This window comes from Natrix helvetica (genome assembly GCF_964273705.1).
Source record: "Natrix helvetica genome assembly, chromosome: 2".
Taxonomy (NCBI): Eukaryota; Metazoa; Chordata; class Lepidosauria; order Squamata; family Natricidae; genus Natrix; species Natrix helvetica.
Window position 1 is genome coordinate 294,270,680 of NC_138552.1, and position 14,139 is coordinate 294,284,818.

The 14,139-nt window shown below is 47.2% G+C and overlaps 1 protein-coding gene across 2 annotated transcripts in view; it reads right to left on the reverse strand.

Moving 5' to 3' along the window:
- The window catches only part of VPS53 (VPS53 subunit of GARP complex), a 68,314-nt gene that overhangs the window by 37,531 nt on the left and 16,644 nt on the right, over nt 1–14,139 (reverse strand). The window contains exons 6-11 of one of the 2 annotated variants that reach the window (XM_081945405.1): nt 12,982–13,097; nt 10,915–11,034; nt 7,770–7,848; nt 6,592–6,735; nt 3,464–3,606; nt 952–1,096 (exon numbers count right to left, since the gene is read on the reverse strand). In XM_081945405.1, the coding sequence (XP_081801531.1) occupies nt 952–1,096; nt 3,464–3,606; nt 6,592–6,735; nt 7,770–7,848; nt 10,915–11,034; nt 12,982–13,097 (747 nt within the window). Of the gene's footprint in view, nt 1–951; nt 1,097–3,463; nt 3,607–6,591; nt 6,739–7,769; nt 7,849–10,914; nt 11,035–12,981; nt 13,098–14,139 lie in introns of both variants that reach the window. The other variant, XM_081945404.1, reaches the window with a different exon arrangement.

Genomic DNA, 14,139 nt, shown 5'->3' on the forward strand with positions numbered 1-14,139 from the left:
TAAAGACTAAAAACAATTATTGTTGTTCTAGACAGCTTAACAAAATGAAGAAGCTTTTTAAAATAAATGCTTGATCTGAGGAGGCCAGCGCTATTGTATCTTCTTTTAAATAGCAGAGAATAACTATACTTCCAGAAAGCACATCAATTTTAACAGCATCTGTACAATTATAGCCTGAAATGTATCCCTACAAACAGCGTATATTGTCTGTGCTGTTTGCTGTTTGTTGCAAGGAGGCAAATTGCTGGGAGGCAGAGGCAGATTTTTTCCCCTTGTTTTCTTCCCCAAAAGCTAGGGGCGTCTTATACTTCAGTGTTTTATACTCTGAAAAGTAAGGTAAGTCCTACCCCAAAAATAAGCCCCAGCTAAGATCATCAGATGCAATTAGTACCGTGTTTTCCCCAAAATAAGACCTAACCAGAAAATAAGCCCTAATGCATATTTTGGAGGAAAATTTACTATAAGACCCAATCTTATTTTGGGGAAAACACGGTAACTTTTGGTGACAACTCACCACAGAAGACAAGTTCCACTAATATCGAAGAAATAATGGAAAAGAATGATTAAAGAAGGGATGCCAAGGGAGAGACAAACTGAGATGTGAAGGGCGCAAATTAAAATACTTTTTCAATCGTTGTAAATATTTAAACTGAATTGCTGAATTGTCCCGCCGCAAGGTGGCTGGGTCGAGTTGGCCACGGCAAATTGCCGTGGTGAGTTTGGCTGCTCTGAGTTGTCGCCCTCTGAACTTTTGCGGGCTCTGCTGTAACTTCGACCAGATGCCAAGATGGACCAGTGGAGAGAAGAAAATCCTTCTTTTTCCCGCAGGCCCGTTTGGCTCTGGGACCGGAGGACACAAACTGGCAAATGGGGGGATCAAGATATGCAGGGATCCCCCTCTCTAGCTGCAGGAGGGGAGAACCTACAAAAACACGGAGGTCCTTTTTTTACCGTCACCGCTGTCTCTGAAAGCGTAGAGCCCGAGAAGCGTTTGGCCAGCAGCCCTTCGAAGTTGGTAGTCCTCTGGATTGCGAAAAGAAGCAGCTTGACTTCGATCTCTCTTGCCCGGGTGCGCATGATTTTCCCCAGCTCAGTCCTGCAAGGAGAAAGAGGCAAAATCTCTCACAGGTAGTCCTTATGTCAGGCCTGCAGCCATCTTTTCTTTTGGATCTTTGGCCTGCCACACTTTCTATTCTTCTACTATGCATTTTCTATGGTGGGAAAATGGGAGGTGAGGATTGTACGGAGTTAGATGATAGGTGGCCATAACAAAATTCTTTCTAGAAAGCCAAGGTCATCCTTTGTCTCTGCACCTCTGCACCTGACCGGAATTGGATGGGTGGAACTGCCAGCATTACAGATTGGACCATGGGATGGGCTTGTGGATGTGTGGGGGCAAGATCTTGAACTTTCAACTGGGAGGGGGAAACCAGGAAGCTTTCAGAGTTTTGGGTTTTCCCAGATGTGCCAAATGGCTCTCTTCATCAATTGGAACTTTGAGCAAATATTTTGCCTTGGGCTCTAATTTACTTCTGGATGCTATTTGGAACCCTGACAGTCCTCAAATTATGACCACAATTTATGTTGCTAAGTGAGAAATTTGTTAAGTGAGTTTTGTCCCATTTTACGACCATTCTTGCGGTTAAGTGCACCACTGCAGTTGCTAAGTGCTGTGGCCTGTCGGCCGCCGGCCCCTCGAACAGCCGAATCAGAGGAGGAGGTGTAGGCGTGGGAATCAGGGTTAGCATCAAGGCAACCTGAGAAGGGGGGAAGAGGGAATGGAGCTGGCAGAGAGAGAGAGAGAGAAAGGTGGAGCCTAGGCTGTCCGTCAGCCCTCAGATGGAGAGTCAACAGCCCCCAGGTCTGGAGGTGGGTCATCCTCAGGAAGAGGAGGAAGGTCATCCTCTTCCTTCCATCCTCAGGAAGAGGAGGAACAACCGGCTCCAGTGCCTGAAGGGTGGATGCGCAGAAGGTAGAGGAGAGGAGAGCAGTGGAAATCCGTGGGCTGGTCCTTGGGACGGAAGATCTGTCACTGCTAGTGAAGCCCCATCTTAGCTCCGGGGGTAAAAGGCAGGGGGCGGAGATGAATAGGTGTGGCAGTCAACTATTCATCTCCCCTGCTGGATGGACTTGGTAGCCTGCGGTGAAAGATAAACTTTTTGCCGGGGCTGCCGGCGCTCCTAATAAAGGAACCTTTTGAGTTCAGTTCAGAGGGTTTGTTGTGTTTGGTGGAGCTGGGTCACAACACTTAAGTTAAAAATATGGTTAAGTGAATCGGGGATCACATGCAAGAGAAATTTTGGGCTCAACTGTGGTCACAAGTCGAGAACTACCCCCACAGCCTTGAGCGGTAAATCATCTGAATTGGAACTTCTGTGCAACTCTAATCATTGGCGCCCGACAAAAAAAGAATTTATTTGCAACTAGCGTTGCCTGAGTATTTATTTATAGGGAGGAAATGTCTGGACCAAATGTAATTTATAATGTTGGGTTTTCCCCCTTACCAGAGGGAGCCCCCTTGTGGAGTACCGTGAAGCCGTTACCATGGCAAATTCACTGCACTATACAGTAGAAGCCATTTTATGGCAGTACAATAGAAGCCATTTAAAGGCACAACAGGCTGTATCTTAACAGAACACATACCCCGAGGGGTTTTAGCGGCGTCTTACTCCCACAGCATTTGTTTCCAGAGAGTAAGTCATCTGTGTACCAGGTCTGTTTGAAATTGCTCAAGGCGTTCCAGAGTTATGCTGGAACACACACACACACACAGCCATTTTAGATAGGTAAATGGATGGAGGAATGAATAGATAGATAGATAGATAGATAGATAGATAGATAGATAGATAGATAGATAGATAGATAGATAGATAGATAGGAATGGATGGATGGATGGATAGATAGATAGATAGATAGATAGGGAGGGAGGGAGGGAGGGAGGAATGGATGGATGGATGGATAGATAGATAGATAGATAGATAGGGAGGGAGGGAGGGAGGGAGGAATGGATGGATGGATGGATAGATAGATAGATAGATAGATAGATAGATAGATAGATAGATAGATAGATAGATAGATAGATGATAGATAGATAGGGAGGGAGGGAGAAATGGATAGATGGATGGATGGATGGGATGGATGGGATAGAGATACATGGATGGATGGGATGGATGGGATAGATAGATATGATAGATGGATGGATGGATGGAAAGACAGACAGACAGACAGACAGACAGAAAAAATAACCTTTTGGGCTTAGCTTGTACAATTCCGCCTTTAAAACGGAATTCAGAACCATTACACTTAGCTTTTAAAATTAAAATTATAAATTAAGTGGTATTTGCACTTTTAATGGGGTGGGTGAAAAGGACCCAGAGGAAACATTCTTAGAAGGGCCGTTTTTGGAAGGGATGCGAATCGCTCAATCGCTGAGGGGACATCCCGCAGTGTTTCAGACTCCCACCTTGTAATGTGACAGAAATCCACTGCGATACATTCCGTCATGCACCACTCCCCTGGAAACATCCGGGCGTATTTTTCCTCATAGTCTACCAGCTGACGTTTGATCCAGGCGTAACGACGGTCAATCTTGTCTAGCCAAGCCACCTGAGGGAGAAGGCAAAGAGAGTTCGGCCATCTTTCTCCTCCGTGTTGATATCAAGATGTACAATGCATACCGTGAAACGTTTTTGGAAGGGATGCGAATCGCTTAATCGCTGAGGGGACATCCCAAAGGCGCTCTTTCAAAAGGCAGCTAGACTTCCTTGGTTTTCTTTTCCGTGAAGGCGTGTCAGGCCGGCAGCCATCTTTCCTTGTGGAGCTTTGGCCTGCCACACTTTCTAGTCTTCTACTATGCCTTTTTCTATGGTGGGAAAATGGGAGGTGGGGATTGTACGGAGTTAGATGATAGGTAGCCATAACAACATTCTTTCTAGAAAGCCAAGGTCATCCTTTGTCTCTGCACCTCTGCACCTTGCCGGAACTGGATGGGTGGGAGATTGGACCATGGGATGGACTGGTGGGGTGTGGTGGGCAAGATCTTGAACTTTCAACTGGGGGTGGGGAAAACTGGGAAGCTTTCAGATTCGGGTTTCTCCAGATGTGCCAACATGGTACTCTTCATAAATTGAAACTTTGAGCAATACTTTGCCTTGGACTCTGATTTACTTTTGGATTCTATTTGGAACCCTGACGTTTCGCTTCTCATCTAAAAAGATTCTTCACTTCAGAGTGAAGAAGCTCCTAACCGGAGAACTGAAGAAGCTTCTTGGATGAGAAGCCCAACGTCTCCAAAGAAGAAGAAAAAAGGAAATCCAGTTGCCTCTCGCAAAAAAGCCGCTTTGGGACAACCCACAACCCGGATGACGGAGAATCGCCATAACTGAAGGAACGTCATTTCCATATGTCTCAAAATCCAAATCCAGCTTCAAAGGGGGGAGGCCAAATTCACTTCACAGCTGCGTGATTCACTTAGATGTTGTTGAAGGGAATCTCCAAACATGGCAACTTTTAAAGACTTGTGGACTTCAACTCCCAGAATTCCCCCAGCCAGCCATGCATGGCTGGCTGGGGAATTCTGGGAGCTGAAGTCCACAAGTCTTTACAAGTTGCCATGTTCCGACACCTCTGATCTATTTGAGCCGAAACGGGGGAGGTTTAATATGATTCCCACCTCCCTTTGAATTGATGGGAAGTAGGGATGTGTTGTGAGACCACCTGTCAGGTGACATTTCAGCCCAGGAGTCAGATTTCTCTGACGTGACCATTGTGTTAGTCGCAATTTTTCCTCCTCTTCCTTTAAGGTTGTTCTTTCTGCCATTACACTATAGCAGTGATAGCTAACCTTTTGGGTTGCCACGTGCCAAAAGCCTAGGTGTGCCCGTGCAAGAGTGCACGCCCACACCCATAATGCAATATGTGACCCCCCCGCATGCATTCCGCCCCCCCCGCGCATGACCCTTCATGCATGCATGCGTGACCTCCCCGTGCTCCCCCAGCACATGCACTCCGCCCCCCCTCGCCCATTTTTGGCTTCTAGGTTAGTACAGGCGGCTTTCCAGGTCCAAAATGGGGCACTGGGGGGGCTCTCGCACCCCCCGTGCCTTGTTTTGGGACTGGAAGGCATCCCACACCAACCTGGAAGCCAAAACTTGGCTCGCAGGCGCTGCGCGAGGCCCATTGGTGGATTGCAGGCGGTATGCCCCAGTACGGAGTACCGGGTACCGTTCTGGTACGGTGCTCCGGAGGGACCACCCGCCCACCCGCGCTCCTTACTTGACTTTAAACCCTTCAGCGCTTCCGAGCACACGCATGGCGCGTACAGTGCCTGCGCGACACTCCACCGAGCTGGAGCGTCATGGAGGCGGTGCTGGATGGTAAGGCGCATGTGCGGGCCCATACCGGTTGCAATGGGATCCGGAACCCACCACTGGCGAGGCCCCAAAATGCAATACGAGCTCTCCCGGGGTATGCACCCTGGCACCCCACAGCCGCAGCAGAGACCTGAAGACCAGCTGGCTGGCGGGAGACGCCTGCGCATGCATGGTGGGTCTGGGCTGGAGCGACGGCTGGCGTGCCCGCAGAGAGGGCTCTGTGTGCCCCCTCTGGCGTGCGGGCCATAGGTTCACCATCACAGCACTATACGTAGTCCACAACTCACAAGCAACAACTGAGCCCAAAATTTCTATTGCTAAATGAGACGTTGATCAAGTGAACTTTGCCCCCATCGTACAACCTTTCTCCCACAGCTGTTAAGTGAGTCGCATGGTTATGAAATGAATCTGGCTTCCCTATTGAAGGGTTGCTTGTCAGAAGGTCGCAAAAAGGGGATCGCGGGACCCCGGGACGCTGTAACCGTCATAAATGTGAATAAGCTTTCAAGCGTCTTGTTAGGAATGTAAGCTAACAGTTGGGTCGGCAATATATAAACCAGGATGGTAGTACTATAGCTTTAAGTACTCCTATAAAATGTGATTGGTTGCTGTTACCTCAAGCAGCCATAAGAGGGAGCCAGAATGACTGTTAGCTGTCTGTTTGTTAGATGCTGATCGTGGATGTATCATGAGTTACTGTGTTTTTGCTACTGTTAGCTACTTTGTGTGCTAAACTGATTATTTGATACTGGACCGTGTTCGATGGATCACTCCTTAACTGAGAACATAGATAACTGACTGACTGAACCGTGTATGACTTGGACTTTAAATTGAACTCTGAATACCTCTATAGTTCCACATAGTAAACTACTATTATTTATACTATTCGGTGTCCCTGTATGCTGGTTTGTGCGTGTTCTTCCATACCACTCTCATTACGCTTCTCTGCACACTCGCTCTCCTAACGGGGAGCTTACTTACTTAACACGTCTGAATTTTGATCATGTGATGATGGGGATGCCGCATGGTCATAAGCATGAAAAATGGCCCTAAGTCCCTTTTTTTCATGCTGTTGGCACTACAAACAGTCACTAAATGAGCGGTTGTAAACTAAGCACTACTGTAATTCCGAAAGGCGGTAGTTTTGCTCTCCATCTAATCTTGGCTTGGTCTGCCACCCATTAAAGCAGCCACCTCTTTTCTCCTTCTTTCCACTCACGTCTTGGTTTTCCTGGAAAAGCACCAGATATTCCACGAGTTGTTGCTTAATAAACTTCTTGATGATTTCCTGCTTGATCCGGGGATCCAAGATGTTGGCGACCAAACAGGCGTCGCGGAGAACGTTGCTGGGACCAGCCGATCTCTGCTGAGAACGAAGAAAACTCACGAGAATTAAGCTGGGCAGGTCTTTTTGCTGCCACCAGAGTTCGAATCCTGCCTTCAGCATGAAAGCTAGCTGAGTGACTTTGGGCCAATCACCAGGAGACGGTGAGTTCTAGTTCCGCCTTAGCCCAGCTGGGAGACTTTAAGCCAATCACCAGGAGACGGTGAGTTCTAGTTCCGCCTTAGCCCAGCTGGGAGACTTTAAGCCAATCACCAGGAGCCGGTGAGTTCTAGTCCTGCCTTAGGCACAAAAGCCACCTGGGCTGACTTTGGGTAGAAACACTAGGAGATGGCGAGTTCTAGTTCTCCCTTAGGGAAGAAAGCTGGCTGGGTGACCTTGGGCCAATCAGCAGCAGATGCTAAGTTCTAGTCTTGCCTTAGGCACAAAGCCAGTTAGTAGATTTGGGGCCAATCGTCAGGAGATAGTGAATTCTAGTCCTGCCTTAGGTATGAAAGGGGTTGGGTGACTTTGGGCTAATCACCAGGAGACCGTGAGTTCTAATCCCGCCTTAGGTATGAAAGCCAGCTGGGTGACTTTGGGCCAATCGCCAGGAGACGGTGAGTTCTAGTCCCACCTTAGGCACGAAAGCTACCTGGAAGACTTTGAGCCAATCACCAGGAGACGGTGAGTTCTAGTACCACGTCAGGCATGAAAGCCAGAAATAAATGGGTGGGATAAAAATCTGGTAAATCAAATCCGTTCCACTTGGTGATCCTAGCGCTCAAAAGCTGCAGGCCTCTTTTCCATTGGAGAATCTACTGCTGCGTTTCTTCATGTCAGTCACTTTAAAATGGGTGGGCTTCAACTCCCAGAATTCCCCAGCCAGCCCTGCTGGCTGGGGAATTCTGGGAGTTGAAGTCCACCAGTCTTAAAGTTGCCAATTTGATGACGCCTTGCCGTTCATTAAACCTTGAAGTGCCTCAAATTTCCTTGCAAGCAGCTTCTTGCCGTTCAGCAATACTTTTGCAAACGGAAACGATCAAGATTTGTTTTAAAAAAATAAAAATAAACACCTTTGTTCCTTGGGAAGGAAAGGCCTCTTCAAAATCAGCCAGGATCTGTTGTCCCAGCTCGTTCTGGGCTGCCTTCACCCTGTCAAGGAAAGAACATGGAAGCTCCTGTCATCCTTCGGCTGCAGAAGAAAACATGGGGATGGCCCTCAGCCAAAAGACGGTGCTCGACAAGCCAGGAATCCTGGCTAAAAGAATACCACAGCCCCGTTTGCAAACAGGGAGTACAGACAGTCCTCGACTTACGACCACAATGGAACCCAAAATGTCTGTGGCTAAGCATAACAGTGGTGAAATGAGTTTTGCCCTATTTTTATGACCTTTCTTGCCACCGTTGTTAAGCGAATCGCCACAGTGGTGAAGTTAATAACACGGTTGTGAAGGGAATCTGGCTTCTCCATTGATTTTGCTTATCAGAAGGTCGTAAAAAGGGGAATCACACGACCCTGGGACATTGCAACTGTCATAAATGTGAGTCAGTTGGAAAGCGTCTGCATTTTGATCACATGATCACGGAGATGTGCCAACAGTCATAAGTGTGAACAATGGTCATTAAGTCACATTTTTCAGTGCTGTGGTTACTTTGAACAGTCACTAAATGAACTGTTATAAGTCAAGGACTACCTGCAGTACCATTTATGCTATATTTTACATTAAACCCAAAATTACTTAGAATCATAGGGCTGAAAGACCATCTTGGAGGTCTTCTTATGTGTTAAGATATTTAAATTTAGTAAAGGTAGTCCTTGACCTATGACCACATTTGGGCCCCAAATTCCCCATTTTGTGAACTTTCTTGCCCCAGTTGTTAAGTGAATCACTGCAGTTTTTAAGTTAGTAACACATTTGTTAAGTGAATCTGGATTCCCCATTGACTTTGCTTGTGGGACTGTCGCAAAAGGGGATCACGTGACCTTAGGACACAGCAATGATAAATATGAACCAGATATTACAACGATCGTGTGAAAAATGATTGTTTCACTTTTTTCTGTGATGTTGTCATTTTGAATAGTCACTAAACAAATTGTTGTAAGTCGAGGACTACCTGGAGCAGTGGGGTTGTGCAATGAGCCGGACCACACAGTTATAGCTGACTGGTTGAAAAGCGCTGCCTCCCCTGTGAGGCAATCTGCACTGTGATTGGTTGTTGTGGGTGTGGAGGGGGTGTTTCCCTTTTTCCTGCCTTTTTCTTTTGTGTGACACCTATTTGCTCTGTGATTTACCTCAGGATGGTCCTGCTGTGGCGGTTTACGTCAGGATGCTCTTGCTATCTTGATTTACCTCAGGACGCTCCTGCTGTGTCGGTTTACCTCAGGACGCTCCTGCTATCCCGATTTACCTCAGGATGCTCCTGCTGTGTCAATTTACCTCAGGAAGCTCCTGCTGTGTGATTTACCTCAGGATGCTCCTGCTGTGCCAATTTACCTCAGGATGCTCCTGCTGTCTGGATTTACCTCAGGATGCCCCTGTTTGCTTCACTATTTAGTTTGGTGTACACAGGTAGTCCCCGACTCACAACAGTTCAGTTAGTGACCGTTTGAAGTTACAACAGCACTGAAAAAAGTGACTTATGACCATTTTTCACACTTATGACCGTTGCAGCATCCCCATGGTCACCGGATTTACATTCGGATGCTTGATACCTGATTCACATTTACGACGCTTGCAGTGTTCCGGGGTCGTAAGGGTGAGAATTGGAAGTCAACTTTTTCAACGCCATCATAACTTCGAACGGTCGCTCAACGAATGGCCGTAAGTCGAGGACTACCTGTATGGGTAAAAGAAACTAAAGAAGCTGGCTGTTAGACTAAGAGGTGCTGTTTTTTGTCCTGTTATACTAAAAAAATTTTTACTGGCGCTGAGACAAACACTAAATTTAACTCCACTGAAATTTAAGTCGGTTAATTAAATACCATTAACATAGCTCCCTGCCTTTCTCCACCCTTTTGATAATTCTCTTTATGAAAGCATGTCGGGACAGCGCTGCCAAGGTCTATCTTGGTCTATTGTCACCAGATGCTCTTGGGAGAGTCCCGTGGTTGAGATATACACATACTCCCCGTCACCACTGCTCCCTTTTTAAGAGTTGATGTTCCTGAGTCAGGTAACAACCCCAACACTTCAAAGACGCGGCCCTTCGTAGATCTGTCCTCCGTAACTTCTTCCAATTCCCCTTCCAACCCATAACCATGAGCAGATACCACCATGCACCATGCTCTACAGATACCAATACTAGGTCTCGACGAATCCTTGAAGAAAGCTCAAGCAGAGAACTTTAGACCTAAAGAGGAGGACTGTGGGGTCCTTGGTGCTCCCCGAGCTTGCTTGTTTACTTCCAGACGTTTCATGACCCAACTAGGCAACGTCATCAAGGCTGGAAGGGAGTGGAATTTGTGGAATGAAAGAGAAGGGGAGGAGGAGGAAGAGGAAAAAGAGGAGGAGGAGGAGGGGGAAGGAAGGAAGGAAGGAAAGAAAGAAAGGAAGGAAGGAAGGAAGGAAGAAAGAAGAGAAAGAAAGAAAGAAAGAAAGAAAGAAAGAAAGAAAGAAAGAAAGAAAGAAAGAGGAAAAGGAGGGGGGGGGAGGATTGTGGGGTCCTTGGTGCTCTCTGAGTTGTCAGTACCCAACTAGGTAACGTCATCAAGTCTGGAAAGGAGTGGAGTTTGTGGAATGAAAGGGAAGGGGGGGAGGAAGAAAAGGAGGAGGAGGAGGAAGGAAGGAAAGAAAGAAAGAAATGGAAAGAGGAGGACTGTGGGCTCTTTGGTGTTCTCTGAGTTGGGTTGTTTTCTTGCAGACATTTCAATACCCAACTAGGTAACGTCATCAAGTCTGGAAAGGAGTGGAGTTTGTGGAATGAAAAGGGAAGAGGAGGAGGAAGAGAAGGAGAAGAAAGAGGAGGCGTGAGAGATCCTTGACGCTCCCCAAGCTTGCTTTTTTTCTTGCAGACGTTTCATGACCCAACTAGGTAATGTCATCAAGTCTGGAAAGGAGTGGAGCTTGTGGATTGAGAAGGGAGGAAGAAAAGGAGGAGGAGAAGAAAGAAAACAACCAAGCCCCAAGAGCAGTAAGGAGACCACCATAAAATTCAGCCCGTGCACCGTACCGAGAGTCCACCTTGCTCCCCTGACTGCACCTGGGTGACCGTACATACCTTTCGGAAAGCTGACGGATCTGCGGGATCCCCATGTATTTGTTGAAATGCTCCAGCACATTGACAACGCCTTGTAGGAGGTTAGCAAGCTCTCCGTACTGTCTTCTCCTGGTCATCGCCCTGGGGTGGCAGAAAAGGAAGGAAAGCTGGTGCCAATGATTTTCCCCACAAGAGGCAAAATCACTGACAACCTGTTCTGACCATGGGGATGGTCGTAAGTGCGAAAAACGGTCACAGGTCACTTTTTTCAGTGCCTTGGTAGCTTTGAGAGGTTGTAAGTCGAGGACCACCTGTATACACAGGGATATAAAGAATTTTGAAGTACAAGTGGTCCTCGACTTACGATCACAACTGAGCCCAGAATTTATGTTACAATACAATAGCAGAGTTGGAAGGGACCTTGGAGGTCTTCTAGTCCAACCCCCTGCCTAGGAAGGAAACCCTACACCACTTCAGACAAGCGGTTATCCAACCTCTTCTTAAAAACTTCCAGTCTTGGAGCATTCACAACTTCTGGTGGCAAGTAGTTCCACTGGTGAATTGTTCTCACTGTCAGGAAATTTCTCCTCGGTTCTAAGTTGCTTCTCTCCTTGATTAGTTTCCACCTAATGCTTCTTGTTCTACCCTCAGGTGCCTTGGAGAATAGCTTGACTCCCTCTTCTTTGTGGCAACCCCTGAGATATTGGAAGACTGCTATCATGTCTCCCCTAGTCCTTCTTTCTCTTAAGCTAAACATACCCAGTTCCTGCAACCGTTCTTCGTATGTTTTAGTCTCCAGTCCCCTAATCATCTTTCTTGCTCTTCTCTGCACTCTTTCTAGAGTCTCCACATCTTTTCTACATCGTGGTGACCAAAACTGAATGCCGTATTCCAAGTGTGGCCTTACCAAGGCCTTATAAAGTGGTATTAACACTTTACCTTGATTCTCTCCCTCTGTTGATGCAGCCTAGAACTGTGTTGGCCTTTTTGGCAGCTGCTGCACACGGCTGGCTCCTATTTAAATGGTTGTCCACTAAGACTCCAAGATCCCTCTCACAGTTACTACTGTTGGGCAAGGTATCATCTATAGTACTGTACCTGTGCATTTCTTTTTTGTTGCCTAAATGTTGAACCTTACTAGTTGCTACATTAAATCGGTTTTGCCCTATTTTACAACTTTCCTTGCCATGTTCGTTAAGAGAATCACTGCATTTCTTAAGTTAGTATCATGGTTGTTAAGTGAATCCGGCTTCCCCTATTGGCCTTTACTGGCCAGAAGGTCACAAAAGAGGATCACGTGACTACGGGACACTGCAAGAGTCAGAAATGTGACTCAGTTGTCAAGCATTTGCATGTAAATCACCTGAGCTTGGGGACACTGCAAAGGTCGTAAGTGTCACAGCTCCCTGTTTTCAGTGCCGTGGTAACTTTGAACGGTCACTAAACGAACTGTTGTAAATGGAGGACTACCTGACCCGTGATGGCGAACCTGTGGCACGCAGAGCCCTCTCTATGGGCATGCGTGCTGTTGTCAGCTGGTTATCGCGGTCGCCAGAGCGCTGAAAAACGGCCTGAAAAATGGTCAGAAAACAGGCGGTTTTTTGGGCCGCTTTCCAGGCTGGATTTTGGGGCCATTTTTGGACTGTTTCAGGCCGTTTGGGGGGGCTGGTTTTGGGGTCATTTTTCAGGCCATTTTGACCCCAAAAACACTCCAAAAACAGCCCAGAAAACAGCCTGAAACGGTCCAAAAATCCCCCCCAAAACAGCCTGAAAATGGCCAAAAAACAAGCATGCATGCGCCAGCCAGCTGGTCTTTGGATTTCCAGCACTCCGGCACAGGGCACATGTGCTCCAGTTTGCGCACTTGGTGCCAAAAAGGTTCTCTATCACTGACCTATATAATATTCCATTGAAACTGGGGGTTTTCTTTGCTGGGATACTGGACAGAACTACTACAAATGGTCTTGCGGACAATTTTTGTGTGTGCATGCAGCAAGATTATTATACAGGGAGTCCTCGACTTACGACGAATCACTTTGCCGCCCCCCGCCCCCCTGAAAAGTTACGACGGATCCCAGAACAACTTACTCCAGGGAGTCCACTCCCCCGGCTAATATGTGGAGGTGGTTCAGCGTTGTGATGGAGGTGGTCAGGTGGCGCTTGGCGTGGTCCAGCTGCTTGATGTCCCGGGTGATCTCTTTAACCTATCAGAAGAGGGAAGCACAGGTATTTTGCAAAGGGTTCAATAGATAAGAAGAGCCTCCATTCTAACTGGGGGCTTTGGCGAAATGAAAGAGATGTCAGGGTTCCAGATAGCATCCAGAATTAAATCAGAGTCCGAGGCAAAGGATTCCTCAAAATCCCAACTGATGAAGAGAGCCATGTTGGCACATCTGGGAAAACCCGAATCTGAAAGCTTTATTTATTATAATACAATACAATACAATACAATAGTAGAGTTGGAAGGGACCTTGGAGGTCTTCTAGTCCAACCCCCTGCCTAGGCAGGAAACCCTATACCGTTTCAGACAAATAGCTATCCAACATCTTCTTAAAGACTTCCAGTGTTGGGGCATTCACAACTTCTGGAGGCAAGCTGTTCCACTGATTAATTGTTCTCACTGTCAGGAAATTTCTCCTCAGTTCTAAGTTGCTTCTCTCCTTGATTAGTTTCCACCCATTGCTTCTTGTTCTACCCTCAGGTGCTTTGGAGAATAGTTTGACTCCCTCTTCTTTGGGACAACCCCTGAGATATTGGAATAATGCTATCATGTCTCCCCTAGTCCTTCTTTCTCTTAAGCTAAACATACCCAGTTCCTGCAACCGTTCTTCATATGTTTTAGTCTCCAGTCCCCTAATCATCTTTGTTGCTCTTCTCTGCACTCTTTCTAGAGTCTCCACATCTTTTTTACATCGTGGCGACCAGAACTGAATGCAGTATTCCAAGTGTGGCCTTACCAAGGTCTTATAAAGTGGTATTAACCCTTCACGTGATCTTGATTCTCTCCCTCTGTTGATGCAGCCTAGAACTGTGTTGGCTTTTTTGGCAGCTGCTGCACACTGCTGGCTCATATTTAAATGGTTGTCCACTAGGACTCCAAGATCCGACGACTTCCGGTTCCGGCGGCTACGGCGACAGGCAGATCGCTGCCTGCTCCAGCTCTCCCGGTGGGCTTCCCCCGCTTCTGGGGGGGCACAAGACGCCTTGGAGGGGCGTCTTGCCGAAGGAACGGCTCGCGGAGGGTCC